The following is an 18,262-nucleotide window of genomic DNA, read 5'->3' as shown; positions in this document are numbered from 1 at the left end:
CTATAGCAGCAATGTTAGTTATTTTGTTGCCTAGAGCAGGTGTTCCTTGCCTGCAGCTCAGGTCATTCTAGCTACCTTGCTAATGGCCTCAGCCCTAACCCAGAGGGACTCATTCTAAGGCGATATGTAGGTCGGCACTAAGCCTTCCCTGTGCACCTTACCACTGCACGTGTGGGCTGCGTTTTCCCATGCAAATCCAGATCATATGGGGCCTGGAAGGAAACGGAGTGGTCTTATTTTCCCTGGGAGTACAGGCTGCCCATTACCCTAGGCTTCAGAATTTTAAGGTCGGTGTGAGAGAGGTGAACAGTGCGTGCTTAATTTACTAAACTGTTTGTGGTCCCCATAACCCCAAGTCACTGCACGATGTACAGTGAGCAGCTGCTGCGGCATGTATATGCCTTCCATTAAAAAAAAAAAAAAGGTCATGCTTAAGTATGTTAAACATAGATCATCCCCTCCCCCCAGTTATATTTTTATGGAGAGCACATTTTTTACTGCTCAGTATAGCTACTGGCTTTATTATTATAGCTGTACTGATTATTTTACCGTAAGAGGATTATATCCACTGAATGCTGAACTAGAATGTGTGCCTTCGGTGCGCTACCACCTTTGTCCAGCAAGTGGCAGCAAAGTTAAACACTTCTAGCACAGTTACAGGTCCCTAATGCCAGGTTTATCTGGCAAAATTTGAAAGAGGAAGAATTTCTCTGCCCTGAAATGGTTTGAGGGAGGGAAAAATGTCTGACTGGAGTGAAAGAATGCATGTTTTTATTCATTTCAACATCAAAAGAAAAAAAAATTCATCAGGGTATGCAAAACGAAAAGGAATTCAGCAATACAAGAAGAGTGTGCTAGGCTAGTACTAGTGTGCAAAGATTTGTTTTTTTTTTTTCTTAACCCAGTAGTTCTTTCCTGATTTTTTTTGAACTTGCAACTCAGATGGAACCAGAGCTGGGATCCAGTGTCAGGAGCCTTCATTCACAACTGCCCAAGGATATTTTCACCCTATTTTATATCCTTACACCCCCCCAACATGCCCAGTCTGGTCACTGCAATCGGTCCTCAGCAATTATGGAACCTGGATCTGGCCACTAGGAGCCACCCATAAAGAATGATCCTGGGGGCTGCGAACGCTGCCTCCACAGCATCTCCAGCCGGGGCCCCTTCTTCCTGGCACTGCTGCCAAAGCCACTGGGCTGGCCCATGAATGAGTTTTAAATGTGGGGAATCCCATCTCGGTTGCCTTGCTGTGCCTCAGCGTGCAATTTGGAAGATACTCCCCCTTACGCCTTTGTGGGATAGCAGGAGGGGAAGCTGGAAGAAGGCAACTGCATCAGGTGAAGAGACATGCAGTTTTCATAACTGCTGAGCAAGCGAATGACATACAGTGGGGTGAGACCTAAAAGAAATCCGCACCCGTGTGTGCTGAACACAGGACATGCAGTAATACTCCCCTGGCAGCAATAACATATTCTGCTGTGGCCAATCCAGTTCTGGTTTGTTTTTCTCCCCTATGATATCTACAGACTTAAATTCAGTTCTCTGGGAAAGTGAGGACCTAGAGTTCCATAGGTCAAAGCTGTGCTAAGATCAGACAGTAAGGGTTGACCTGGGTCAGGTGACATGCCTGTGTCCGGTGTGTGTTTGCCAACCAGTTCCATTTTTTCCAGGACAGACTGATACAGTCTAGGTTTTACAAAGCTGGGCCTTGTAGTTCTGGTTTCCCCTGAGTAAAATGGGATCATAATTCCCTGCAGACAATGCTGTTAAACCAGGATTGCATCAACCTGTCCTGAGAAAATGGAGTCCTTTTGTGACCCAGCTGAGAAAATGAAAATGACACTGAATAAGGACTTTGGGATACCTCTTGTTGTCCTCAGGTCAATAGTTTGAAAACATTATTTAATCCTCTGGATTACTGTACCATTAAAACAGGCTGTAAAGCAGATGTGTTCTTGCTTCTTTTGACATCACATGAACACATGCATGCTGCATTAGTTGATCTGCAAAGGAAAACCTCTTAACTATTGTGCAATCTTTAATATAATCCATATGGAGGCCACTATCATCTCGCATGGCATGAGAAGGCAGAATTTAATTATGGCTTAGGATGCTGAGATGCACTTAGGTTGGCTCATGGAGGCTTCTCTATCACAAATTCAATAAAGCTCAAGAGATTCACCATTCTGACAGCCTTAAAACACTGTAGGCTATGTTTTAGCTGGACATTGTAACACTAACCAGGTTCTCGAGTGATTACAACCTTTGGTTGCACATCTCATAAAGCAACAGAGGTGTTTTGTAATATCCAGGTGAAGCATAGCCTGACGTGTCTTGATTGTAAACGTTATGGGAAAAAAAAGATAGGAAGCCATTAACTTACAACAGGAGGATATTGGAACACTGATAGCCAGAATGATCCAGACAATGTCCACTTTGCTGAGGCAGATTGTTGCTCTGTGCTCGGTTGAGTCCCCTTCAGTGACATGAGAGCTGTTCCCTGCCATACCAGGTTTCCAAGTTCCAGCAGGCACCAACCTGTTTAGGAAATTTCCTGTTGCTGTGGAGCCAGCTGTAGATATGGTGCTAGATGGCCAAACTGTAGGTACTGGAGAAACTGTGGGTACCTTGCTTGGTAAGGTGGTAGTGTTTACCCTGGAATATTGCGTTGCATGAGTCCCAGAAGGGATTCCTACTGTGGCAACAGAAGAACTGTCAACCTCCTGGGGAGTCTGCCCTGAGGGAACTGATGCTGTTGCTGTCTCGGGATCTGGACTTATCAAAGAAAATCTGTTTTCATCTGAGTTCAAAGTCAACAAAGAGTCATTTTTGCCCAGCGTTTTCATTGGTTGATAATAGGTGGGTTTGAAAGGCACCGACAGGGTTTCAGGATTGGTTGATGCCTTTTGCGTTGGGGTGTTAACATTTGCTATCTGTGACCATTGTTCTGGTATATGTTGTGTTGTACCCTGTTGTTTTGCTTGTTTAAGGCCTTGCAAGATATCGCTATTAAGGGCAGAGTTTGAGCTTGTTGGAGATGGTACCACACTGTTATGGCCATCAGTAGCACCTGCATTCTTGTTCTGGGTCCTTATAAGAAAGGGTGTTTGCAGCTCTTCCCTAGTGCTCTGTGACTCAGTGGCTGAGAAAGCATTGCCTTTGTAAATCTCAAATGTCTTTTCTGTGGTATAAGTTGCTCCTGAAGTTGGAGAGGTGTGGCTGTAGACTCGGTGCATATCTGTTTTAGCTCTGTCATCTGTGCCACTGCTGATTCGTTGCAGGTTGGACAAAGAACCCGCTTTTCCTGTGGAGCTGGTGATGTGCAGTGCTGGGTGAATGACTGTTATGGGGGGGTCCATGGTTGGGTGGTCACTCTGCCTATGCATCACCATGGTTCTGCCTGTGGGTTTGTCCGCCTGAAAGTCCTGGGATGGGGAGCTAGGAGTTGGTTCCTTAACAGCAAAAACCAGTTCTTCTGTTAGTGCCAAGATCAGTAGAATACCTGTAACCAAGGAGAAAGTAAAATAGTAAACAAAATCCTTCAGAAGGCTGAATTAAAATTGCATTATTTAAGTGACATTTTCCTAGAAGGCGGATGAATCTCTCTCCCAGGGAAAACAAAGACTTCACTGAAATGACCTTTAGGCCATAGGCCTCCAAAAAAACAAACTTGAAAGTCATTCCATTTGCATTTGAGGAGGACTATACCTGGGGTAAGCAACTCTAGTTCTCGAGTGCTGCAAACCAGTCAGAAAGGGATATGCATTCATTTTTAACAAATGCAAAAAAATGCAGCAAATGAGGCCCATTCCAAATGGAATGAACTGAAAACAGACTCCTATGAAAACAGATATTTTCATATTTGTTATATCTAATATAAAAAAAGTACCTTCAGTGGCCCAGTATCATAACATAGCCTTGAACCATATCCGATGCAGTAGGCCAGCCCTAGGTGGGGTCCAGTACCAAGGCCTAGTCCTGAGACGAGCCTGGCACAGAGGCATAGGCTTGGGCCAGCCCTGTCACTGAGACCTGGCTCCAGGCTAGGCCTGGCTCCGAGATCTAGTCCCAGACTAGGCCTGGCGCCGAGACCTTGTCATAGCCTGGCCCTGGTGCCAAGTCCTAACCCCGGGCTGGAATCTAGCCTGGAGTCTGCCTGAAGCAGGCTGGGTCAGGTTACATCACAAATGCTAGGGAGTTCCCACCCTGACCCCCCTCTTATGCTTTTTCTGGATCCTGCATTGAAATAAGCAGGAGTGATGCCCAGTCACTTTCACCTGGGTCCTGGCATTCTAAAAATGGTGCTGTCCACCTGGGGATGGCGCCAAAGTGACATCACTTTGACACCTTCCACTGGTGCGGCAGGCACAATTTTAATATAGAGAAGGGAGCAAGAGGATGCGGAGTAGGAGGTCCCTGGTCCGGGCATTTGTGAGGGATCCAGCTTTGGCCCACTCTGAACAAGCCTCAGGGCTAAGCCCTTGTGCTAGGCCTAGCCTGAGGCTAGGACTTAGCACTGGAGCTGGCCTGGGGCTAGTCCTTGGCACTAGATCTGGCTTGGAGCCAGGCATTGGAGCCAGGCCCAGCCTGGGGCTAGATCTAGGTGCCGGGTTTGGCCTGGGCCTAGGCATCAGAGCTGGGCCCAACCCAAGCTTAGGCCTTGATGTTCAGGTTAGGCCTTGGCACCAGATCCGACTGTAGGGATAAGCCACAGCACCAGGCCTGGCCTGGGGCTAGGCATTAGTGCTGAGACCAGGCTATGGTCCTTGGTGCCAGGGCTAGGCCTTAATATCTTTTTTTTTTGGTTTAGTAAATGAATCAAACTGAAAAAAACATTAAACGAACCAAATAAAAATGAGCCCTCCCCCCAAATGAAAAAGTGAACTGAACCAAACATTTTGGGGCTGCACATTCTTAGGGTCATGATTTCAAGATATACACACTGAATATTTATGAGATGCATTTGCTTGCATTGCCTCCAATGAGTGCAAATACATTTAATGCATATTCATTGTGGATATCTTGTAAGCCTTACCAATCTGTGCCACTTTAAGACCGGGGTTGTCTACCTCTGAACTGTATAACAGGGCACGGATGCTTCTGAGACTCTAAAGAAAATGCATTTCAAACTCATTTGGACCACATCTAAAAATGGATTTATTTATTTATTTTTATTAGCACACATTTGAAACTAATGCAGTCACCAAGGCTTCACACCAATTTTCTGTGTTTTCATTCATTTTTCATAAACATTCATGCATTGACCTACATTGGATGTTTTTTCAACTTTAATAGTGAAATCATCAGTAAGTTTTATTTTTAGCAGTTTCCTAAGCAGGTGACTATACCCACCTGCTGATCAAGTGCACAGTATTTCACCAGCTAAGAAGCCCCTGATGTATTACAGTCATAGGAGTGAAGCCTGATTGAGTAATTTACTTTATTGTCTAAACCAGTGGTTCTCAAACCTGTCCTGGTGGCACCCCCAAGTCAGTCGGGTGATCAGGATATCTGCAATGTACTGTATATGCATGAGATAGATTTGCACTCACTGTCTCCACTCTGCATGTAAATTTATCTCATGCATATTCATTGAAAACTTGACAGGCTAGGGGTCCCTCAGGACAGGTTTGAGAATCACTGGTTTAACCTACCTGTCAGCTTCTGGACACTTTGGGTCCGATACTCAGTGCCACTTAATTGGTTAAGTTTGTACTTAACCAGCTACCGTAAGTGGTACCATTTGAATATCTGGGCACAGTCAATTGCTACCACTTAGCCTGCTAAATTTTTAAATGGTTAGCTGGTTAAGTGAGGGATGGAATGGGGGTGGCTCCAGGGTGGGGACACTTGTCCAGCTAACTCAGCTGGATAAATGCCGGTATTCAGCACAATCTGGCTTAGTTAGCTGGATATGTCTAGAACTCCCCACAGCTGTCCTAAAATTAACCAGATAAACTTATCCGGCTAACTTTAAGATAGCTGAGTATATTCAGCAGTGCAGCCATGCTGCTGAATATCTTGGCCAATTTAGCTAGATAACATTATCTGGCTAACTTGGATAGTGGTGAAATATTTTTCCCTTTGAGACTAGCAATTCAGAATCCGCTATTTCATCCTGACTAGGCTTCTTGTTTTACATCTTACAGTAGTGACATCATTGATAATGCCAGACACTTCTGTTAAGTAGATAGTTTTCTACATATACTAATGTGCATTGTTGCAAATATATTATGAAATAGCAGAGATATGCCATGAATTGCAGGGAAATAATTCAGGTAAAACTAAATGGCTGCCTATGTCTTTCTTCAAGGTAGGTGTATCAGAGAAAATACTAATATCTGACTGCAGAGGAATCATGTGAAAGAGGCCAACAAGGCAGACTGGAAACAGTTTCCAGTTCCATTACATTATTCTATGGCTCCTGTTAATAAAAGAGACTGTGCATGCAACTATGCAGAAAGGACTTGTTGATTTCCTTTATGAATACAGAGTCCAATGTTCAAAAAGGGCTCAGCACCTTAATTAGGAGACTTATTTAAGTCATTTAAATAAGTCTGCCAATTAAGGTTCTTAAACTTAGGATAGGTATTGATTCATCTAAATTTAGGTGCCTTAGGGACCCAGTACTGGAAATCAGTGCTGAGCGCCTAACTTCATTCCCCTGCCCACCACATGCCTTTGGCCTCACCCACTTTCAAGGCACCAAGGCACCAATTATCTTCTGAAAATTGGGCTCACAGTGGAGTACAGTTTAAGTGAACTCTATTAGAGCGATTATCCCAACACTGTGTCAGAAACATTTTCATCTGAATGTATCCTAATGACCATGTTCTAGTGAAAATGACAGAATGTGACAGCAGATAAAGACTCTCTTCAGAACAGCTATGACAGATGAGTATAGCTGACCTGTGTGCATAAGCAGTAAATTTGAGGCAATGGTCGAAATAGTTAGAACATAAGAACATAAGTAATGCGATACTGGGTCAGATCAAGGGTCCATCAAGCCCAGTATCCTGTTTCCAACAATGGCCAATCCAAGTCACATGTACTTGGCAAGTAGCCAAACATTAGATAGATCACAAGATACTATTGCTTATTAATTACTGTAATAGCAGTTTATGGATTTAACTTCTAGGAACTTTCCAAACCTTTTTAAAACCCAGTATCACTAACTGCTGAAACCACATCTCCTAGCAATGAATTCCAGAATTTAACTATATGCTGAATGAAAAAGAATTTTCTTCAATTTGTTTTAAATGAGCTACTTGCTAACTTCATGGAGTGTCCCCTGATCCTTCTGTTATCTGAGAGAGTAAATAACCAATTTACATTAACTTTCATGATTTTGGGGACTTCTATCATATCCCCCCTCAGTCGTCTCTTCTCCAAACTGAACAGCCCTAATTTCTTTAGCCTTTCCTCAAAGGGCAGCTGTTCCATGCCCCATATCATTTTGGTTGCCCTTCTCTGCACTTTCTCCAGTTCAGCTATATCCTTTTTGGGATATGGTGACCAGAATTGCACACAGTATCCAAGGCATTACAACATCCTCTGTTTTATTTTCCATTCCCTTCCTAATAATTCCTAACATTCTGTTTGCTTTTTTGATCAGCACAGCACACTAGGCCGACGATTTCAATGTATTAATCACAATGACGCCTAGATCTCTTTCCTGGATGGTAACTACTAAGATAGAACCTAACATTGTGTAACTATAGCATGGGTTACTTTTCCCTATATGTATCACCTTGCACTTATCCACGTTAAACTTCATCTGCCATTTGGATGCCCAATCTTCCAGTCTCCCAAGGTCCTCCTGCAATTCATCACAATTCGCTTGAGATTTAACTACTTTGCATAATTTTGTATCATCCGCAAATTTGATCACCTCACTCATGGTACCCCTTTCCAGATCATTTATAAATATATTAAAAAGTACTGTCCAATTACATATCCATGAGATACTCCACTGTTTACCTTTTTCCACTGTGAAAACTGACCATTTAATTCTACTCTGTTTCCTGTCTTTAAACCAACTTGCAATCCACAAAAGGACATTGCCTCTTATCCTATGACGTTTAGTTTTCTTAGAAGCTTCTCATGCGTCACTTTGTTGAATGCCTTCTGGAAATGCAAATATACCACATATACCAGTTCACCTTTGTCCACATCTTTATTCACCCCTTCAAAAAAATGTAGGAGATTTGTGAGGAAGACATTTCTTGGATAATCCATGTTGGCTGTGTCCCATCAACCATGCCTATCTTCATATTTTGTGATTTTATTCTTTATAACAGTTTCCACGATTTTTCCCAGCACTGAAGTCAGGCTCACCGGTCTATAGTTTCCTGGATCACCCCTGGATCCCTTTTTAAAAATAAGGGTTACATTGGCCATCTTCCAATCAACAGGTACATCGGATGATTTTAATGATAGGTTACAAATTTTTACTAATAGTTCTGAAATTTCATTTTTTTAGTTCTTTCAGAACCCTGGGGTGTATACCATCCAGTCCAGGTGATTTACTACTCTTCACTTTGTCAATCAGGCCTACCATATCTTCCAGGTTCACCGTGATTTGATTCAGTTGATCATGAAAACCTTCTTCGGAATGGGTATCTCTCCAACATCCTCTTCAGTAAACACTGAAGCAAAGAAATTGTTTAATCTTTCCACGATGGCCTTATCTTCTCTAAGTGCCCCTTTAACCCCTTGATCATCCAACGTTCCAACTGACTCCCTTGTAGGCTTTCTGCTTTGGATATATTTTAAAAAGTTTTTATTGTGAGTTTTTGCCTCTATGCCTCTATCAATGTCTTACATTTAACTTGCCAACGCTTATGCATTATCCCATTTTCTTCTGTTGGATTCTTCTTCCAATTTTTGAATAAAGATCTTTTCGCTAAAATAGCCGCTTTCACCTCACCTTTTAACCATGCCGGTAATCGTTTTGCCTTCCTTCCACATTTCTTAATGCATGGGATACATTTGGTCTGTGCTTCTAGGATGGTATTTCTTAACAATGTCTACACTTGTTGCACACTTTTTACCTTTGTAGCTGCACCTTTCAGTTTTTTTATATTTTTCTCATTTTATCAAAGTTTCCCTTTTGAAAGTTTAGTGCTAAAGCCGTGGATTTGCTTACTGTCCCCCTTCCAGTCATTAATTCAAATTTGATCATATTATGATCACTAATGCCAAGCAGCCCCACTACCATTACCTTTCTTACCAAATCCTGTGCTCAATTGAGAATTAGATCTTAAGTTGCTCCCTCCTTCGTCGGTTCCTGAACCAATTGCTCCATAAAACTGTCTTTTATTCCATCCAGGAACTTTATCTCTCTAGCGTGACCCGATGATACATTTACCCAGTCTATATTGGGGTAATTGAAGTCTCCCATTATTACTGCACTTCCAATTTGGTTAGCTTCCCTAATTTCTCTTAGTATTTCACTGTTCGTCTCACCATTTTGGCCAGGTGGACAGTAGTATACCCCTATCACTATTCTCTTCCCCAACACACAAGGGATTTCTATCTATAAAAATTCTATTGTACATTTAGTATCATGCAGGATCTTTATCCTGTTGGACACTATGCCATCCCAGACATAAAGCGCCACTCCGCCACCAAGATGCTCCTCTCTGTTATTGCGATGTAATTTATATCCCAGTATAGCACTATCCCATTGGTTATCCTCTATCCCATCTCTCTGAGATGCCAATTAAGTCTATGTCATCATTAACTGTTATACATTCTAATTCTCCCATCCTACTTCTTAAGGGATAAGCCTAGGTGGGGTAGGCAAGGCCAGGAGTTAAGGTCATCACAGGGATAGTTTTTGATGGCAGCACTGGCCCTGAAGTTACAACTGAAGCAGTATTGAGCTAGGGCCTTCTCAGAGGAAGCTCCATAGATTTGAAATGCGATGCCAGGGTCTGTTAAAGCAGCATTGACATGTTTTAAATTTTGGAGGAAAGTGAAGACATTTTTCTTTCCGAAGGTGAGGTGATTTTTATGCGGGTGTAATTATAAGTAAGTGAAGACTCCTTTGAAGTTGAGGAGATTTTTGATTGGGTGTAGTTATTTAAGATTTAAGATTTTTAATTTTATGTTACTTTTATTCTAATGGTATTTTGCATTTTAATTTGTTTGGATGTTGGTATTATTTTGAATTATGAATGTTGTGTTGTAAACCACTTTTATAGTATTTTTACTGTTTATGCGGTTATATAAATCTATAAAAATGGTTCCCTGGAGACATGAACTGTCAATTGCCGAAACATGGCTGCATCGGGATTCACAGAGCTCATAGCATGAGGATGGGATTAACAGCATGAGACTTCATAAGATAAATATTCTCTGGTTATTCAACATAGTTAAGAATATTTCAAGAGTCACCAGATTTAAGGCTATTTTTGAAAACCATTTTGAAGATATAAGTGCATTGATTGAGAGTCATTGTGAAGATGCAAATGTATTAATGAGGGGAATTGCTATACATGTGTGGATTTATACGCTGAGAGTTTCTGCACTACCAAAGTCTATCCTGATGAAGAATTTTCTTTAAAAGATCAGCTCAACAAAATTGATTAAAAGAGATTTTTTTTCAATATTAAGCTCTGAAGATATTGTAAGACTGTTTTAATGTGCAAGATACATTTAAAAATTACTAAAAATTGTTGGTAATGGAGTCATGATTATAACATAGCTCAACCCTGCATAATATCATGGTGATTAGAGTTTTGTATGAGCACTCTTATCAAAGACATTTTAGTGATCCAATTGTAACAGTTTGATTTATTATTGGCTCCAAGAGTAGCATGAATAGCCAAGGCATCATGAGAGGGGCAAAGCACCACCACAGTGACAGGAACATCCCAAGGCACTGATAAAGGGTCAAAGCAGTAACAACAGTGGCATGAACATCCACTGTTCATGCCACTGTTAGTATTTAGTCCAATAAAAACTAAACATAAATTACATATTTTTTTTGTTTTTGTTAACCTTTATTTTGAACCAGACCCAAGCTCAACACCATTACTTGGCCCGGAGGCTGGGACCCGACGCTGGGGCCTAGTCCCGGAACCAGATATGATACCGAGGCCTTGGCCAGGAGGCCAGGTCCTGACTCCAGGACCTTGGCCCACGGTGAGCCCAGGCCTTGGAGCCCCTTCTTGCTCCTCATCCTTCTTCGGCACTTGCAAGCCAAATGACGCCATCTGCTAGGGCCACGTTGGAGTTAATTAACTCCAGTGCATTCACCCCAGCGGACAGCACCATTTTGATGTATGGCAATACCATACACATTGCCAAAGAATGAAGAAGACCAAGATGTGGCTCCAAGGCCTGGGTTCTGAGGCCTGGAACTGACCCTGGGACGAGGCCCAGGTGTTGGGACCCAGCTTCTGAGTCGGGTCGTGGCATTGGGCCTGGGTCCGGGCCCTGGTCTAGGCCATGGCTCATGCATTGAGACTCGCTTCCGGGTCAGGTTGCGGCATTGTGCCTGGGCCCTGGCCTAGGCCAAGGCCATGGTGTTGGGATCCAGCTTTCAGGTTGGGTTGCAATGTGAGGCCTGGGTCCAAGGCTCTGGTGTCATGACTTGGCTTCTTGGTCGGGTTGCGGTGCTGGGCCTGGGTCCGGCCTAGACCAAGGCCCGGCGTCAGGACCCTTCTTTGGGCCTGCATCCCGGCCTAAGCCCCAGCCTTAGGACCCGGCCTTCATCGGAAACCCAATGGATAAGATAAGTTTTTGTTTTTATTTAATTTTTGGGGGTCTTGGCCAAGGTCCCAGCGTCAGCCCATGCCTCCGCCGAGACCCTGGAGTCGCACTCAGGCTTAGGCTGTGGCCCCTGCTTTGGACCTCAGCCTATGACCTAGGAGAGGCCCTGGCTTTGGGCCTAGGCTGAAGCACAGTCATATTTGGGCATAGGCCGCAGCCCCTATGTCTGAGGCCTAAATCATGAGTTTACAATGAAATGAACAAATAAGATTTGCTTCATTCGGGGGGCCCCCAATTCATTTTGGGGCCCCTAAATGAAACAAATTAGACTTATTTGTCGCGTTTTGCTATTTCGTTTTAAATGAATGCACATCCCTACATGTGAGGGTGTTTGTGAGTGAGAGTGTGTGACTCACTGAGTATGAGAACATTTTTTAGAATGTCAGTCAGTTTGTGAGAGAGTGTATGTGATTAAGCATCTGTGTCAGTGCTCTAGTGTTCATCTGAGCTTCTGTGCGAGTGTTAGTGAGTGTCTGTGTGAGTCAGTGTGAGAGAGAATGTGACTATGTGAGTGTGAGAGAGTGACTGAGTATACGTATGTCAGTGAGTGTGAGACTGATCCTGTAACAAGGACCTGCTCTCCAGGTGATCATTGTCCTCTTGTACCAAGGATGTGTCTCCCAGGGCTACTACCCAGGAGGGATGGGTTAGGTGGTCTATTATAGTTGGTGATTCAATAATTAGGGACGTAGAGAGCTGGGTGGCTGATGGGCATGAGGATCGCCTGATAACATGCTTGCCTGGTGCAAAGGTGGTGGACCTCACGTGACATGTAGGTAAGATTTTAGACTGTGCTGAGGAGGAGCAGGCTGTCTTGGTATAAGTGGGCACCAATAACATAGGAAAACGTGGGAGGGAGGTTCTGGAAGCCAAATTTAGGATCTTAGTTAGAAAGCTGAAATTCAGAACCTCCAGGGTAGCATTCTGTGATATGCTCCCAGTTAAACTTGCAGTCCTCCAGAGCTAGTCAGAGCTCCACAGTCTCAATGCGTGTATGAGACGATGGTGCAAAGAAGAGGGATTCAGTTTTGTAAGGAACTGGGGAACCTTTTGGAGAATGGGGGAGTCTTTTCCGAAGGGATGGGCTCACAGCTTTTAAACTAGAACAAAAGGAAAGCTGATAGTCGCTCAGTAATGCATAGTTCAGAGGGAGGTATCTTCAAAGGATACTAAAGGAGCAGGAGAGTTAGGACATCTCAACAGAGAGGTTCCAATAAAAGCAAAAGTAGTCCATGTGCCTATAAGTAAAGAATCACCTGAGCTAATATATTCTAAATTATCTCTGTCAACTGAAAAGCAAGCTGTTAATACAAACAAAAAATACATTTTGAAATGTTTGTATGCCAATTCCAGAAGTCTAAGAAGTAAGATGGGAGAATTAGCGTGTATAGTACTGAATGATGAGATAGACTTAATTGGCATCTCAGAGACATGGTGGAAGGATGAGAACCAGTGGGATAGTTCCATACCAGGGTACAAATTATATTGCAATAATAGGGAGGAGCAACTTGGTGGGGGTGTGGCGCTTTATGTCCGGGATGGCATAGAGTCCAACAGGATAAGGATCCTGCTAGAGACTAAACACAAAATAGAATCTTTATGGGTAGAAATCCCATGTGTATTGGGGAAAAGTATAGCAATAGGAGTATACTACTGACCACCTGGCCAAAATGATGAGAAGGACGATGAAATGCTAAGAGAAATTAGGGAAGTTAACCAAATTGGTAGTATAGTAATAATGGGAGATTTCAATTAACCCAATATTGACTGGGTAAATGTAACATCAGGACATGCTAGCGAGATAAAGTTCCTAGATGGAATAAATGACAGCTTTATGGAGCAATTGGTTCAGGAACTGACGAGAGAGGGAGCTATTTTAGATCTAATTCCCAGTAGAGCGAAGGATTTGGAGAGAAAGGTAATGGTTGTGGGGCCGCTTGGCAATATGATCATAACATGATCAAATTTGAATTAATGATTATAAGGGGGACAATAGGTAAATCCACAGCTCTAGCACTAAACTTTCAAAAGGTAAACTTTGATAAAATGAGAAAAATAGTTAGAAAGAAACTGAAAGGTGCAGCTACAAAGGTTAAGAGTGTACAACAGACGTGCACATTGCTAAAAAAATACCATCTTAGAAGTGTAGTCTAGATGTATTCCTCCCTTTAAGAAAAGTGGAAGGAAGGCCAAATGACTGCCGGTATGGTTAAAAGGTGGGTGAAAGAAGCTATTTTAGTCAAAAGATCTTCCTTCAAAAATCTGAAGAAGGATGTAACTGAAGAAAATAGGAAAAAGCATAAGTATTGGCAAGCTAAATGTAAAGCATTGATAAGACAGGCTAAAAGAGAATTTGAAAAGACGTTGAGCACAGAGACAAAAACTCATAATAAAACCTTTTAAAAATATATCCAAAGCAGGAAGCCTGCGAGGGAGTCAGTTAGATGACCGAGGGGTTAAAGGGGCACTTAGGGAAGATCGTGGAAAGACTAAATGAATTCTTTACTTTGGTGTTTACCAAGGAGAATATTGGGGAAATACCCGTTCCAGAGATGGTTTTCAAAGGTGACAATTCAAATGAACTGACCCAAATCACAGTGAACCTGGAAGATGTAGTAGGCCAGATTGACAAATTGAAGAGTAGCAAATCACCTGGACCAGATAGGATACATCACAGGATTCTGAAAGAACTAAAACATGACATTTCAGACCTATTACAAGTAATTTGTAACCTATCATTAAAATCATCCGTTATACCTGAAGACTGGAAGGTAGTCCATGTAACCCTAATATATAAAAAGAGCTCCAGAAGTGATCCAGGAAACTATAGACCAGTGTCCTGACTTCAGTGCTTCATGGAAACTAAGATTAAAATCACAGAACATATAGATAGACATGATTTAATGGGACACAGCCAACATGAAATTATCCAAGGGAAGTCTTGCATTGCAAATTTGCTATATTTTTTTGAAGGGGTGAATAAGCAGATGTGATATATTTGGATTTTCAGAAGGCATTTGAAAAAGTCCCTCATGGGAGGTTTCTAAGAAAACTAAAAGCCATTGGATAGGAGAAAATGTCCTTTTCTGGATTGCAAACTGGTTAAAAGACAGGAAACAGAGAGTAGGATTAAATGGTCTGTTTTCACAGTGGAAAAAGAAGAGTGCCTCAGAGATCTGTATTTGGAGCAATGATTTTTAATATATTTATAAATAATCTGGAAAGAGGTATGACAAGTGAGGTAATCAAATTTGCAGATGAGATAAAATTATTCATTATTCAGAGTACTGAAATTGCAAGCGGATGGTGATAAATTGCAGGAGGACCTTGCAAGACTGGAAGATTGGGCGTCCATATGGCAGATGAAATATAATGTGGACAAGTGCAAGGTGATGCCTATGCTGTAGCTACACAATGTTAGGTTCTATTTTAGGAGTTACCACCAAGGATAAAGATTTGGGTGTCATAGTGGATAATAGATTGAAATCATCCTCTCATTGTACTGTGGCGGTCAAAAAAGCCAACAGAATGTTAGGTATTATTAGGAAGGCAATGGCAAATAAAATGGAGGATGCCATACTGCCTCTGAGTCACTCAATGATGAGAATGCACCTTGAATACTGTGTGCAATTCTGGCCACCACATCTCATAGAAGATATAGTTGAAAGTACAGAGAAGGGCATTCAAAATGATATAGGGCATGGAAAGGCTAAAGAGATTAGGGCTCTTCAACTTGGAGAAGAGACAGCGGAGGAGGGATATAATAGAGGTCTACAAAATCATGAAAGGACTTGAACGGGTAAATGTGAAATGGTTATTTACTCTTTCATATTTATTTATTTATTTATTTTTGGTTTTTATATACCGGAAGTTCCTGTATAATATACATATCACTCCGGTTCACAGATAACAGAGATAACTATCGCCGAGATGGCGGTTTACATGGAACATATAGAACAGTTAATCTATTATAAAGTAGAATACAAACTAAGATCTACTAAGAACACATAAATAAAGCAAATAAACATTACAAAATTGCTGTGGGATGGGAGGGTTGTTATTCTTCCTGCTCTTAGCTCTCTGGGAAAGCTTGTAGGAAGAGCCAAGTCTTGAGTTTCACTTTGAACGTGGAATGGCACGGCTCAAGGCGGAGGTCTGGTGGTAGTGAGTTCCAGAGCGAAGGGCCCGCTGTGGATAGTGCGCGTTTCCTCAGGGAGGATTTTGCTGGTTGGGTGATCATTCTGTTCTGATATGCCCTTCTGGTTGGCTTTTTAGAAGTGTGTAGTTGGAGCTGGAAGGTTAAGTTGAGTGGAGAGATGCTCTGTAGGGCCTTATGAATCATCATGCTGGTTTTGAACTGTATCCTGTATTTAATGGGGAGCCAGTGGAGATGCTGGAGGATCGGGGTGATATGGTCCCTTTTTTTGGCGTTGGTGAGAATTCTTGCTGTGGCATTCAAGACCATCTGGAGGGGTTTGGTGGTGCAGGACTGGGGGCACTCCATGAATTAGCAAATAACACATTTAAAACAAATTGGGGAACATTCTTTTTCACTCAATGCAAAATTAAGCTCTGGAATTAATTGCGTTAGAACAGTGGTTCTCAACCGGTGTGTCACGACACACCAGTGTGTCGCCAAGAACACGCAGGTGTGTCGCCACACTTCCCGGTCCCCCACTGACCCAGCTGCTCCCCGGTCCTCCTCCGCCTGGGCTTAAAATGCTGTCAGCCCGGGCAGAATGCGGCAAGACAGCTGGAGTCAGTGGCACCGGCATGGTCTCTTCTTCCCGCTCCCCCCCCCCATGGCCCGGAAGCGGAGAGCAGCGGGTGCGTGCTCGGGAAGACGAGACCATGCTAGTGTGGTCAGCATTGGCCCGAAGAACAGAAGAGAGACACGGCCGGAGAAATGAGCAGCGCGGCTCAGAGAAAAATGAAGAAGAACGTCAACTCCCGCGGCCGATGGGACTCCTTGCTCCGCGAGGGCTGAAAATGAAGGAGGTTAGGGTTGGGAGGAGGCTGCTGCTGCCGCTAGTTCCGGGGAGGGAGAGAGAATGAATGAGCAAGCAAGCATGTATATTTGAGATCCTGTGTGTGTGTGTGTGTGAGTGAGATAGCATGTATGTGAATGATTGAGAGCCTGCATATGTGAAAGAGAGTATGTCTGTGATTGAGAGCCTGCATGTGAGAGAGAGAGAGCATGAATGAAAGTTTACAATTGGGAACCTGTATGTGTAAGTTTGTGTGGAAGAGTATGTGGGTATGATTGAAATCCTTTGTGTGTGAGAGATCTTGTGTATATATGATTAAGAGCCTGTTGGCCGGATTTTAAATGCCCTGCGCGCGTAAATCCGGCCGGATTTACGCGCGCAGTGTGTGTATAAGTAAGAGAGAGAGCATGTGTGTCTGTGTGTGATTGAGAGCTGGTTTAGGTGAGGGAGCATGTGAGTATGTGATTAAGAGCCTGTGTGTAAATGAGAGAAAGAGAGAGAGCATGTTTGTAAGCATGTGAATGAGAGTCTGTGTGTGAGAGAAAAAGACAGCATGTATGTGTGTGATTGAAAGCCTGTGTGTGTAAGCGTGAAAAGATAGACAGCATGTGTGTAAATGTGTAATTAAGAGACCATATAAGGGAGAGAAAAAGCATGTGTATAGGTGTGTAATTGAGAGCCAGTGTGAGAGAGAGCGCTGGAATGTGACTGAGAGAGAGGAGAAAGTTCCAAGCAAACTACCCCTCCTCCTGCTAATTCAAAACAATCTCAGGACACCTGGATATCAAATGTTCCCAGGTATGCAGAGCAAAAAAATGTTTGTATCCTTATTTTTCATTACTGGGTCTTTGTGTCTGCTATTTTGAAATATTTTATTGGTAAATAGAAATTTTTTGTGAGTTTTTAATTATTGGATATTCCACTCGTCAGTGTTTCGAAATAATCTGTTCTTTTTGTTAGTATGATTTTACTGCTACTGATTTTATATTTCTTGATTTGTTTTATAAGGATGGGTGATGTTTCTTTTTTCCTTTATTACACTGCATACAGAGACTCCGGCTTGTTGCAGTTTCCAATTCAGTTTTTGTCAGCATGCTTCTAGTTATGCGTTTTGGTCTCTTTATTCTTTGTTAGGTGAGGGTCAGTACATGTGACTCAGGTGAGGTTTTCTGCTGGCGTGTAGTTTCTGTGTAGGGCTCTATAGCAGCCTGATTTGGTCCGTTTTCCTAATAGGAGATGTATTGGTGTCTTAAGGCCTGGTGTAATATTTTCAGTGTTGCATTTGCTTAGGTTAGGTGGTTACTGTTTAAGTGCTGGAAATTGGTGCTGTTTTAGTGTGGGATGTTTACTATTTATGCAATTTCTGTTCAGACAGAATAGGTATCTTTTCCTTGTGTCATTTTAAACAATAAAAATAATTACCGGACTTTTACTTTTTATTTCCGCCGTGAATTGTAATGAGCAGTGTGTCACACATGTGAGCGTGGCCT

General features: G+C 42.5%; 1 protein-coding gene across 2 annotated transcripts in view; it reads right to left on the bottom strand.

Annotated features, from left to right (window-relative positions):
• TMEM108 (transmembrane protein 108) overlaps positions 1 to 18,262 on the bottom strand; it is a 521,047-nt gene that overhangs the window by 24,436 nt on the left and 478,349 nt on the right. For both annotated transcript variants that reach the window (XM_029589322.1, XM_029589323.1), the window contains one exon: positions 2,387 to 3,505. In XM_029589322.1, the coding sequence (XP_029445182.1) occupies positions 2,387 to 3,505 (1,119 nt within the window). The remainder of the gene's footprint in view (positions 1 to 2,386; positions 3,506 to 18,262) is intronic.

Source organism: Rhinatrema bivittatum, chromosome 2, assembly GCF_901001135.1.
Source record: "Rhinatrema bivittatum chromosome 2, aRhiBiv1.1, whole genome shotgun sequence".
Taxonomy (NCBI): domain Eukaryota; kingdom Metazoa; phylum Chordata; class Amphibia; order Gymnophiona; family Rhinatrematidae; genus Rhinatrema; species Rhinatrema bivittatum.
Note: the sequence above shows the minus strand (reverse complement) of the source record. Positions and strands in the feature narration are given on the sequence as shown.